Source organism: Nuphar pumila, chromosome 17 (genome assembly GCF_984573655.1).
Source record: "Nuphar pumila chromosome 17, dmNupPumi1.hap1.1, whole genome shotgun sequence".
NCBI lineage: Eukaryota > Viridiplantae > Streptophyta > Magnoliopsida > Nymphaeales > Nymphaeaceae > Nuphar > Nuphar pumila.
In genome coordinates this window covers 8,081,659-8,094,205 of record NC_143265.1, presented here as the reverse complement: position 1 = coordinate 8,094,205, position 12,547 = coordinate 8,081,659, and the positions used below count along the sequence as shown (strand labels likewise).

General features: G+C 35.9%; 1 protein-coding gene across 1 annotated transcript; it reads right to left on the bottom strand.

Annotated features, from left to right (window-relative positions):
- Positions 1 to 208: 208 nt before the first annotated feature.
- Positions 209 to 10,845, bottom strand: LOC149811541 (wound-induced basic protein-like). The gene is made up of 2 exons (XM_089992789.1): positions 10,674 to 10,845; positions 209 to 498 (listed from the first exon to the last, which is right to left on the bottom strand). Exons 1-2 carry the CDS (start codon positions 10,745 to 10,747, stop codon positions 426 to 428), a joined length of 147 nt encoding a protein of 48 aa, XP_089848915.1. The 5' UTR covers positions 10,748 to 10,845; the 3' UTR covers positions 209 to 425.
- Between the last annotated feature and the right edge of the window lie 1,702 nt (positions 10,846 to 12,547).

The following is a 12,547-nucleotide window of genomic DNA, read 5'->3' as shown; positions in this document are numbered from 1 at the left end:
GGGTCATCAGACAAAACCAAACCCCACCATGCAATAAACACAGATCGTCTCCATGAGCATACTAGAACAATGACCAAACTACAAAGGCATTAATGTCAAGAATCGAGTGCCCATACAGATCACTGAGCTTATACAGCCCATCATCCACGTGAAGTCAAAAGTAAGCTCAAGTTAAATCATATGCTCTAAGCAAACAGGCTCAATCAAAGAAATACTAAGAAGCCTCTAACCATTGAATAGTCGTATATATAGTCAATTACTTCATGCCTAAAACATAGTCAACCGTCAACCAGTTAAGGTTAAGAAAAGTTCAATTTCACATTTCAAGCTTGGTTCCTAAGCTCAACGAAAGAGACAAAACCAAACAAAAGAAAAGGAGATCTCTATGCATGAGATAGACCCCCAAGGCCATGGTCTCGAACACCTTATTCTGTCATGACTGGCTTGTTCTCGCTAGCTTTTGGTTTATGCTCCTTGGGCTTCTGATCCTCCGCTTTCCTGGTGCATTGATCAAAACGATGTCAGCCTCCAGAAGGCTACGTAATTCCTTGGCATAGTTGCCCACATATAGGTGTAATAGAAGGCCTAATATGTACCACGAAAGGATCAAGAGCTAAACATAAGCCATAAAACAATCTCAAATAAAAGTAGTTTAACATAAGCTGCCAACTCTGTCAGATGGCCAAAGCTGCAATTCATCAGTCAAAACAAATTTACAATCATCATTGCTATACAAAAGTGATGGTCAAACAGCTTCAAGCTCATGCAAAAATTTGAGCCAATGTGAACAGCATATCAGGCATCATCTGTGTACAATTGTGGGCATATGCAGTTGGTAAAGACATTGATAAAGTCGCCTAAACTCAAATCTAGCTTCTGCTTCCAAGGAAGCACGTGAAGGGTCAAACTTCATAGCCTTGGCTTGCTGATCCTCAAATAAAGTTTCACTGGAAGTAGTTTGTTTGTTTCGTTGTCCTACACAATTGGAAGTTGACTTGAAGTTACCAGAGAAGATGGGAACTGGCAATGTCAGACTGCTGGAATGGAAATTAAGATTATTAAGTAGGAACCACACATACCTACAACTAGCTCAATATTAGAAGCACCTCCAATTGGAGGCATTCCATATAATGGACCAGGTTGATGCACTGCACGACAAGTATGCAGCATCAATCAAGCTTTTGCAATAATTACAATAATCAGTGTGGATCAATCATAGGAGAATATGATGGAGCTGAAGCTTGGCTGAATGAAAAAAGGGGGAAGACATTTACTCAAGGAATAGGGACCTTGATTTTTGTAATCAAGTGGCTTTCCTCTAGAACAAAACTGTTCTAGATGATTGCCTCGGAGAGACCTCTGTCGTGCCCGTCGTTCCAGTTGATAGAGGCGTTGATAAAGGCGCCTATGTTTTTGTCTAACTTCAGAAAGTGAATGTGAAGCTTGTTCACCTCGTGCAAGAAACTCAGATTTAACATTTGGATTTTTAACAGGCTGAGCAGAAGAAACATGGAGTAAACCAACATATGTAATGGAAAATGAATAAGAGGGTGAACCGGGGAACAGGTAGATCGTTGTCAATGCTAAAAGAACAGATCAACATGAGCACATAAAAGTTAACATTTTCATTGATGTGCCCAATTAATTGTGTTTCTTGGGTAGCATTGATAGGTGACGGCAATGCAACTGAAGTAATTAGATCAGCAACTGCAAATTTGGTTACATGTCACCATGATAATTTCTCGAGTACAACTCCACAACAGAAAAATTAGAAGATAAAGAAGTTTTGATTAGAATGGATTACCCGAGCTGATTGAAGGCAATCACAAAGGGTAACAGATGAGCAAAAAGGAAACCCTCATTCTCATCCTTCTGCGACTATTCCAGAGTTGAATTGGAGCACTCTGTGGATTGTGAGAGCTTTACGGCTTGCAGCCGGATGCTGTCACTGCTCTCTTTGATAAATACGTTGATAGAGACGTCTATATTCAAGTCTAGTATATGGTGTGTCAAAATGTGATGGCTTAGATAGATCACTTAGATTAAGTATTTCTGCCTGATCCTTCAGGCACTGTTTACTTACTTTTGATGTCTCACAAAATTGTTCAGAAAGTAACCCTACAATGCCTGAATAAGTAGCATCAGAATGTGTGAGTAAATGAACGAAGATGGTGCCTGAGACAGCAATAAGAAGGGTAGAATAAAAACATACAACCATTGAGATTGTGACCATCATCATTCACATGAAATGGTGGCAAGGTTGCTGTTTCTGGAGGTAACTCAACTATCCTACCGCATTCATCCACTGATCAAAACAGGTAACAGACAGCATTACAAATTTGTAATGACAGAAATAACACGTGGGGAACAAAGCAAAATGGAAAAAGAGTGCTGATCAACACGGATTCTGTTAGAAAGTCGGATGTTAGAATTCACGATATGTGCCACAGATGAAATAATGATACTTGCACAAGTGTGAGGGCCTTGACTTCCTGAATATCCTCCAAGAGGAGGATGACCCTGAAAACTAGACACACCCTCCTCCTTCAACCAATCACACAAATAGTGGCTAACATGGAACATTTCTGTAGCTTCAATAGTCCGATGTGCTTCTCTCAACTGACTCCCACTATTAGCACTTCTAAAATTTTCAGCCACTTTTTTCTCATTTCTCAACGTTCCCATCGTTGGCGCCGGTAAAGGAGTTGGATAAATTCGCCTATGCTCATGTCTAGCTTCTAAGGAAGCTTGCAAATTGGCCATATTTATGACTTCAAATGGATCATTCATGGTGACGTATATAGATCTATAATGGTAACAAAATGTTCATATAATAGTACGAAAAAGAGAGAAGAGAAAAAGTACCATATAACATACTTTCCTAATCATAATCCAAAAAGTGTTAAAGGTTGTCCTATCAGGAAAGAATAGATGCATTTATATGACTGTGAACCCTTGATAAAAATTAATTTGGTCATATAATTGCAATAATTTTCAGTCTGCTCACCAAACTGAGTAGAAGAGGAAATTTCAAATGCATCAATTTCAAATTTAGACTGTATAAATAATTACATGAGAACAAAATTACAAAAAGATCATGCAACATATTTTCATCATCCCAAATATACACCAAATAATATAAGGAGATTATATGTATTCATAAGAGACCTGCAAAATCAATTCATCAGATCAGATTTCATACCATGTCACATAGGTGCGGGTGCGGCACTTTAGAGAAACTTGAGTGCAAGGGTGCACGAATATATATATATATATATATATATATATATATATATATATATATTACCAGTTAACAGTAACACTAGTGAAATAAAAAATAATTATCATAATATCATCAAATCAATTCATCATGCATATAATAAATCAAATTAACAATCTACAATTCTATTCTTCATCATAAAAACTAACACCACTGTTAAATCAACCTAAATATATTATAGAAACAATAAAACAAGTAAAGCAGAAAAGAAGTAAATTATACAATATACTAATAAAAAAATCAAACAATGCATAATTACATACCAAAAGCATATCCTATACAATGTATATGATGATGGAGTAATGGATCCTAATAATTCTTTGCTTCATCATCAAATGCATCATAAGAAAGAAGGCTAAGCTCAGATAAGTTTATATTTGTAATATTGAAATCATGCTCTCCATCTAAGTCACACTCTTTTGGGTTTACATCCCAATATTTGGATGATCCTTGTCTACATTACAAACCCAATTTGAAAATGTTAAATACAAGTATATTTAAATGAAAAAAACTAAAAAATAGTCAAATAATTAATTGAGCAATTAGTACATGTATTCATCATTGCTTCACAAAAGTAGTCGAAGATTATAATGAATATATATTAAATCCTCTGCACACTTGCTGGTGACTGTTTCTTTTCATGTTGTGGATTTGAGAATATGTGCTCCAATTTCTTTCACAAAATAATGAACTAGCAGGCTAGAATAGCAATCTCAATGCAAGACATTGGAGAAGAGGTGTTTCTGATCCAAATGTTGACCACCATGTGATAAGATCTATATTCTCCTCCTTTTCCGCTATTAATGCATATCCATATAATCTCGAAGATGAAAATTTTTCAAATTCTTGTGTGACTTGATTTAGAATATGTGATTCTCGATAAAGTCTTGCCATATACATATTTCTATGCCTTGATAACTCTGGGTCTAAATTTGAAGGGACACGACCAACACCACCTTCCTGCCAGTTTTTCGCATAATATTTGGGATTGAGAGAATATGCCATATAATACAAAGAAGTGTTGCTTTTATCCCATATTCTGACTAAAATTGAATGAATATAATTAAAAAATTCTGATTCATCTAATGCAGAATTTTTTCTCTCATGCCTGAAAATTACAAATTGTATTTTTTAATAATATTATCCTACATTTCATAAACTTTGTGAAGCATGGGCCCATCCTTAAGAACTTCTCTCAACATTTCCTAAATAGGTCGCGTAAACTGAAGGAAGTATACGGCTCTATCCCAAAATTCATCACCAACAATAAATTTCTTAATTTCTTGAGCCTTAACAACATCATCAGCACAATAGAATGTCCAATTCTCGTCAATCACCATGTTAACCAAAGCATTCTTCACTTTCTTAATCCTTATCATCACCACAATGATGGACACAAAACGTGTTTCAGCAACCTTCAACAATTTCAGGTCAGCATGCCTATTAAATATATCATTAGCATTATGGTGGTTGACAACAAAATTCCTAATGCTTTTGACATTTTTTTTAATTCCTTAATCCATGAACATAGAGCATAGGATGATGAATTTTTTTTTTCTTTAGGGTTGCAAATGCTCTTGAGAGCAAGATTCAAGATTTGGGCTACACAGGGAGTCCAAAAAATATGAGGATACTTACTCTCAAAACTCAATGTTGCACTTTTACAAACTAGAGTGTTGTCTGTGATGATTTGCACTACTTTCTGATCACCCACTTTTTTTATTACTTCTATGAATAACCTCTTCAAATACTCAACATTTTTATATTGCTCAGATGCATCAACTGCTTTCAAGAACACTGAGCCACTAAGTGAAGAAGCATTGAAATTAATCAATGGACGCCTTTGAATATCTATCCACCCTTCAGAAACAATGGAAACTTCATTTTGTTCCCATAAAAATTTCTTAATCTCTAGCAATCTCTCAACATTTGCCCTCTCTTCTGCAAGAATTGTTGTTCGTAGTTTTTCTGAGCTTGAAGGTACATAGTCACTCGAGTTACAATTTGCCAGTGAAGTAACTAAATCCTTCCAATAAAGATTTCTAACTACATTAAATAGAAGTGAACTAGAATAAAAATACATTCGTACTTTTCTATCTATCTCCTCCTCCCTTCCATATTATTGAATAATGCTTGTATCATTTCTCTTCCTCTACCTCCTACGTCTACTTTTCTTTTTCTTTTTTTTAGTATTTTTTATGACTTAAAAAGGGTATACTAATTGCACAAGAATCACTCATTGTTATCTTCTCATATTCATCTTGCATTTTCTTGTATTGTCTTCACATTGCCTCATCAACTCTTTTGCATCCTGAAATGCCATATCCTGATATCTTCAACAAATGAGCCTTAACTCTTGTGTAAGACCCAACATAATCGCTCTCACAAAGCTTGCATCAAAATCTCTTGTTGCCTATAGAGGGGGCCCTTCATCATATGTTGTAGCTAATAAACTTGAATCAACATTTTCATTACGACTTGTAGCAGAACTTACATATGGAGAAGAGGATGACGCAAGTCTTTTCCCTTTATCCATCATTTTTGTCCTTAAAATATAAAAAATTATATTAAAATAGAATTCATAAATAAAAACATAAACAGGAGAGAAAGAAATCACCATAAATTTTATAATTAACACACAGAAAGAAAAGCCCCAAAAAGAAGGAAATTCTTTATGTAAACTCAAGAATATTGCTTTCTTGCACTCAACATATATGCCCAAGAAAAGTGAACAAAAGCAAAGACCAATCTAGCACTAATGTGTTCCAAAATTACCAGGTAAAACCCTATTTGTCCAACTAGTTGAAATAAAGATTCATATATGCACAAACCCATGTCACAAAAAATATGAACCAAAAGCAACTAAAAGACTCAAAAGACCAATTTCAAGGCACCAATTTGCATAAAATTTTTAAAACAACCACGATAAGAATAGATGCAAAGATACAAAAGACAACATTTTGTCCACGCATTGATGAAAACACATATACGAAACACCCCCATGAAAAACAACACTTTGTTCCCAAGTTTGACGAAACTAGGCACTTTAACCATGGCAACAATTACAACGGATTGAACAATCACATAAACCATGAGTCAAAACAGCAAATTCAAACATCGCCAATGATAAAGCAAAAGAGCAAATTTCAACAAGAAAAACCCCCAACTTTGTTTTATTATAGTATTTTCAAACCTTATTGTTGGCTCAAGGTCATAGTTTTAATATGTAGTTAGCTTCAATATATAATTTTGTCGAAAACTATCATAGAAATATAAAAACCATGGTTTTGGTTGCTCTATCTCCACAACGAGAGAGAAGTGTCATTTTTAATGCAGCGGCAGCGCACACTTAGGTACGCCCTTTTTTTTAAGAAAAACGTCAAAAGTATAACTCATGACATGAGTGGTTGCCATCATGGCTAGAAGGGTGCTTGTGAGGGTACTGAAATGAGGCACCATAGCTCATGGCTCATAGCACAAATGTATAGCACAGATGTAAGGCAGGGTAGTCGTTGGGCTCCACCCGGGGTTTTCCTAACTTCGTCAAGGGTTCCTCATCATCAAATAAAAAAAGTTGGTAGAAGCTACTCATCTGACACCATCAAACAAGTTATGACCACCTTTGAGTGAGAGAGATTGAAAGAGGTTGGGAAGAGAGGGATACGTAGAGGGGGAAGAGAGAGGCGAGGTGGGAGTTTAGCAGAGAAGAGTGAGAGAGACGAGGGGAGAGAGATTGAGAAAGAGAGAATGAAGGAGACAAACCTGGAGTCACCACACTGCTGGGTTGGAGATGAAGAAGAGGAGGCAATGGGGTCGGGAGGGGGGGGGGGGATTTTTCGCCTTAATTCCACTCCCAACCCCATTTCATTGGAATTTTTTTTAAATCCAAAATTGGATTGTTAAGACCCTGGGTGCGTTGACCACACTGAGTGCCGCACCCGCACTCGAGTCACGTCAACGCGGGTGCGGCACCAGACTGGCCGAATCCCTGTGACAGATTTTATATTTTTTTCATAAAGGTCAACTATATTCAATCACAATTACATTAATAGTAAAGCACATAAAAAATCAATTTACAACAAACACATCAAAAGCAATCCATGTTCGCTTAAATGGATTGGGGAAGTGCCACTTACCGGAAGTGGCTATTGTTGATCCAGACGAGGCTTCGGTGGAGGTGGTTGGTCAGCGTTCTCCTCAAGCAATTGACGCCCTCAATGAGCTCAGGCCACAATGTCGAAAGGTGAGCAAAACCTTTGAACCCATAAAGAGAGAATTTGATATCACTTATGTAGTTCTCTTCATACTACCATGAGTCTCCTATTTATAGTGGGATATGGTGGGAGGCTCATTATGGGTGGTTATTACACATGGAAAGTTATGAGATCGCATAACTGTCATGTAACCCCCAAAACTGAAAATCCAACAACCATTTGGAGCTTTAATGTACTGGGGTCAATATAGATCACATCTAAGTTGGATCCAATCCAACACAAAAATCCAACATTCTCCCACTTGACCAATTAACACAGAAAAGTACATTATCGAGGTTCTTTATTGTTATCTCGATTCAATTTTCACGTGGGTTCACATGCTATCCTGCATCACAAGAATGAATCATCTGAGTCATGGAGATGAACATCTCTATATGGGATGCCATATTTTTATGTATAACAATATTATTCATTTTAAGTATTTAGCATGTTAAAAATACCTTTATGAATAGGTTGATTTCTAACCTATTCTATTAGTCCTTTTAATATTGTTATTATGCTATTCTCTCTTTAAAATGAGTGACACTTTACACAAAATCAACAATGCACAAAAACATAGAGAATCAATTTAGTTTTATAAATGTGATCACATATAACAATAATGTATTGTCATACATCAGAAGAAATCAAATAGACCATCATTACATGTTGAGAATATAATTTCGGTGTTAACCCTTTATTAAGAGGATCAATTGTCATTTCCTTCCTATAAATTATATAAATACACACTAAATGATTCACAGTCATTTCTTTATCAACGAAGTACTTTAACTCCATGTGTTGGAGCTCTTGTTGTTATTAGAAAAAGACATAACTTCATTATCACATGAGATTTTTAGTGGCGTCTCAATAGAGTCCACAACACCAAGACCCGTAATGGAGTTTTTGATCCATATGGTTTGAGCAATAAATTTTGCCTCTATGGTGTGAGTTGCAGTTGTAGACTATTTTTCGTTTCTCCATGATACAACACCACATGCCAATAACAAGGCGTATCTCGTATTAGACTTTTTACTGTCGAAACAACCTCTTAAATTTACATCTGAGTATCCACGACCTCAAGGTGGTCAATATTTCTGTAGGTCAACATATAGTCTTTCGTTCCTTGCAAATAGAGCATGACCTTATTCGCAACCTTCTAGTGTGTAATGCCTGAATTGAACTGATATTTATCAAGCATCCCAATAGCAAATGTGATGTTTGATTGTGTGCAGGTCTGTGCATATTGTAAACTCTCAACCGCCGAAGCATACAGGATGCTTGCCATCTGAACCTTTTTGTTATCATCCTGATGACAGTCTTTTAGGCTCAATTTACCCTTTTTTACTATGGGTACAAAACCAGAAGAGCAATTCTTCACCTAATACCATTTAAGAATTTTAAGGATATAGGATATTTGAGAGAGGCCGAGTACAACCTTAGTTCTATCACGACGGATCTCAATTCCAAAGACATAAGTGGTTTCACCCATTTCCTTCATATCAGAATGAAAGAAAAAAAATTATTTTGTTTCATGTAGTAGACCCAAATCATTAGTTGCAAGAAAAAGATCATCAACATACAAAACCAAGATTATGAACTTACTTCCACTAGCCTTAAGGTATATGCACTGATCAACAATGTTTTCAGTGAATCTAAAATTCAAAATCACCTTATTGAACTTTTTATATCATTAACGGGAGACTTGTTTAAGTCTCAAAGATTTAGTTTTATGAATTGATGAACCTCCCACTTTGATAGAGCAAAATACAACCGATCAGAAGGTTACCTTTGAAAAGTGAGAGCGCTCAAATAGGCTTAGCATGTTGCTTTTTCAATCTCGAGTGACTAAGAATATTCGAGACATCATTCCTTACTGTAGGCCAGTGAAAGAATTTATGAGAGCCATTGAAGCTCAATTCGTCACTTCTAATAAAGCTAATACCAGTACTCTCATATCCAAATTGGTACCTATGAAATATTCTGGATATAGTCACATCCGACAACACATTTTGAAAATGGAAAACATCGCATATCAATTGAATGACAATAAGTTATTTATTTCTATTTCTTTCTTAGTTTATTTGATTTTAACATCGTTGCCTATAGAATTCAGACACTTCAAAATCTCATACAACACACATAATGATGAGTGGTCCTTTAATGAGCTCTTAACTAAGTGTATTGAAGAGAAATAAAGATTGAAAAGTGAGAAGGTACAAAGTAAACATATGACTTTTTGTCTGGGACAAAGAAGGGTTTCTTCAAAAAAAAACCAAGAAGAAAACCTATGAGGAGAGTTCTAACTCTAAAGCGAATGCCAAATCCCAGATCAAAGATTCTTTTCATATGTAGTTCTCATAAAACTACCATGGGTCTCCTATTTGTAGTGTGATATGGTGGGAAGCTCATGATGGGTGGTTATGAAACATGGACAGTTATGAGCAGTAACCCCCAAAACTGAAAAGCCAACAGCCAGCTGGAGCATTGATGTGCCCTGGTCAATATGGGTCACATCTAGGTTGGATACAATCCAACCCAAAAACCCAACAATCCAAACAATCCAAATTAACCCCTCAATTAGACACTATATAATGGAGAGAAAAGCACAGTGCTATTAGCACAGCTTTATTAGAAATATTTAATTATAAATATTCGTAGCTTTCTTAACATTAATCAAAGTGAAATCACCAATATTCACACGAAACTAATATGTGAATCTTCTTAACATTTCTGAATTAGAGAATCGCTTAGTGAAACACCATTTCATGTTTTGCCAAAATGTGGTGCTGAGTAAAAACAATTTCGATGATCATGATAACTTCAATGAGTAGAAACTAAAAGCGCAATGAAATCAGCATGAAACTGAAAAGTACCATTAACACATTAAATGCATAAAATTGTACAAGACTAATGATGTAGAGCACAAAACTCTGTGATATCCAAACTTTGCTAAGATATCCGATTTGCCCCGATAACACGCTTTTAAATGACAACAGTTACGTGGCAGCAGGACCAAAAAGATAAAAAAAAAACACCACTTCATACAAATCTAGGTTACCTTGACAAAATATACTGGCCTCTACATCCAACATAGGCATGGAGAGTTAAGAGCGAGAGAGAGACAGAGAGAGGCGCACCTCTTATCGGAGGCGCTGCTGCCCTTCTGGCTGAGGAAGGATCGGAAGAGGGAAGAGTTCACGTCGTAGATCATAGCTGCAGAGAGAGAGAGAGAGAGAGAGACCGAAACCCTAAGTTTTTCCCCGATTGTCCCCCTTTCGAAGCGTGGGTTTCGTCGGCTTCTTTGGCAACCCTCTTTGGAGGAAAGGGCCGGCTGGGGCTTTTATAGTGAACAAAGAGGCTACGACCCATCCCTCAAGTCCCAATTGACTAAATTGCCTGTCATCCACAGGTCAAGGACGAACTTAAACTTTTGAGGGTAGGCCTGATAAATGAACCGACATCTCGCCGCTCGGCTCAGTCGGGCTCATCCCGAGCTCGTTCATGATTGGCTCATGCAACTGGCGAGCCAAGCCACGAGCAGCTTCTTTAGCTTTAACGGGTGCAGCTCAAACAAAAGTTATTGGGCTCGGGTGTGGTCGTATAGCAGAGCCGTACCTGTGTTTTATGGGGCTTGAGGCGGAGGGAAAAAATGGGCCCCCTATTAATGGTAGGAGTTCGGGGGCAGCGCCTCCGAATTTTTTTTAAAGAATCAAAATAACAATAAAATTTGCATTCACATTAAATAAATATAATATTCCAAATATTTATATTATATTAAATAAAAATATATAAAATATTTATATAAACTACCTAAACAATACTCATTGGCCTTAAAAATGGGCCCCTAATTTTTTTGGGGGCCTAGGGGCCATGAGGCTCAAGCCTCATTGGCCTTTTTACAGGTCCGACTCTGTCGTATAGGTAAAAATATAATTTATTATTTTATATGTGGTATATGTTTTAAGTGTAATATATAAAAAAATGCATGAAAAATAAACTAGAATATGTAATCTGGTATGAATTGAGGTGTTTGTAGTTTTTTTTTGAAAATCTAACCATGCTTCAGCGTGATCCATTTGCTTATAATAGACTATTGGATCATGGTAATCGGAGCAAGAAATATGATTTTTTTTTTATGCTTGAATATTTAAGCAAATTTTGAGCCATTGATTTTTAAGTCTTAAAATATCTTTCTTATACAATTTAATTAGATGATATCCAAGAATTTGTTTCTATGATCACATCCGTATGGTAAAATTTTAGAAAAAAATAAAACAAACTTATAAAAATCTTTGTTCATACCAGCTTACATATTTTGGTTACCGACATAAAAAATATATATGTAAAGTACGGTTTAATATAGAGTAATGCGCAATTTAAGCCCCCTTTTTTTGTTAGGCCCTTCAAAAATCATGGTTTTAAGTATTCTGACCTCTATACAGGTTTTTTGGGTGATCCAATTTTGGCTCATAAAAATACATATTTTGTTGAAAAAACATGATCCAAGAGTCAATTTTTACTAAATTGAGCATGTTAAACATATCCAACGGTTCAGATCTATCATAAAACACTTAAAACTATAAGGCCTACCCAGACCTAATGAAAAAAGAGGGCCTAATATGTTCAGTTCTCTTTAATATATATATTTCAAGTATAGTACATAAAACAAATGTATATTCCATATATAAATAACATATTTTTTATGTGAGCGAGATCGCCTTGCCTTGGTTTGGCTGAACATGAACATGAGCCAAGCTACGAACTCAGTTCACTGGTAAACGAGCCAAACCAAACATATCCTGTTCGGTTTGTTTGGCTCGTTTATGACCCGTACTTTGGGGTTTTGGCTATCATTGATTAATTTGAGAAATGATTTCAGAATAATGATAATAGGGTTAACATTTGGTCATGTTATTACTTAAAAATGAGTTTTCTTTTTCATTTATTTTTTATTTTTATTTTTCAAGAAACTAACCTTAGAAATGTGATCAGTAAAAACAAGCCCTTAGAT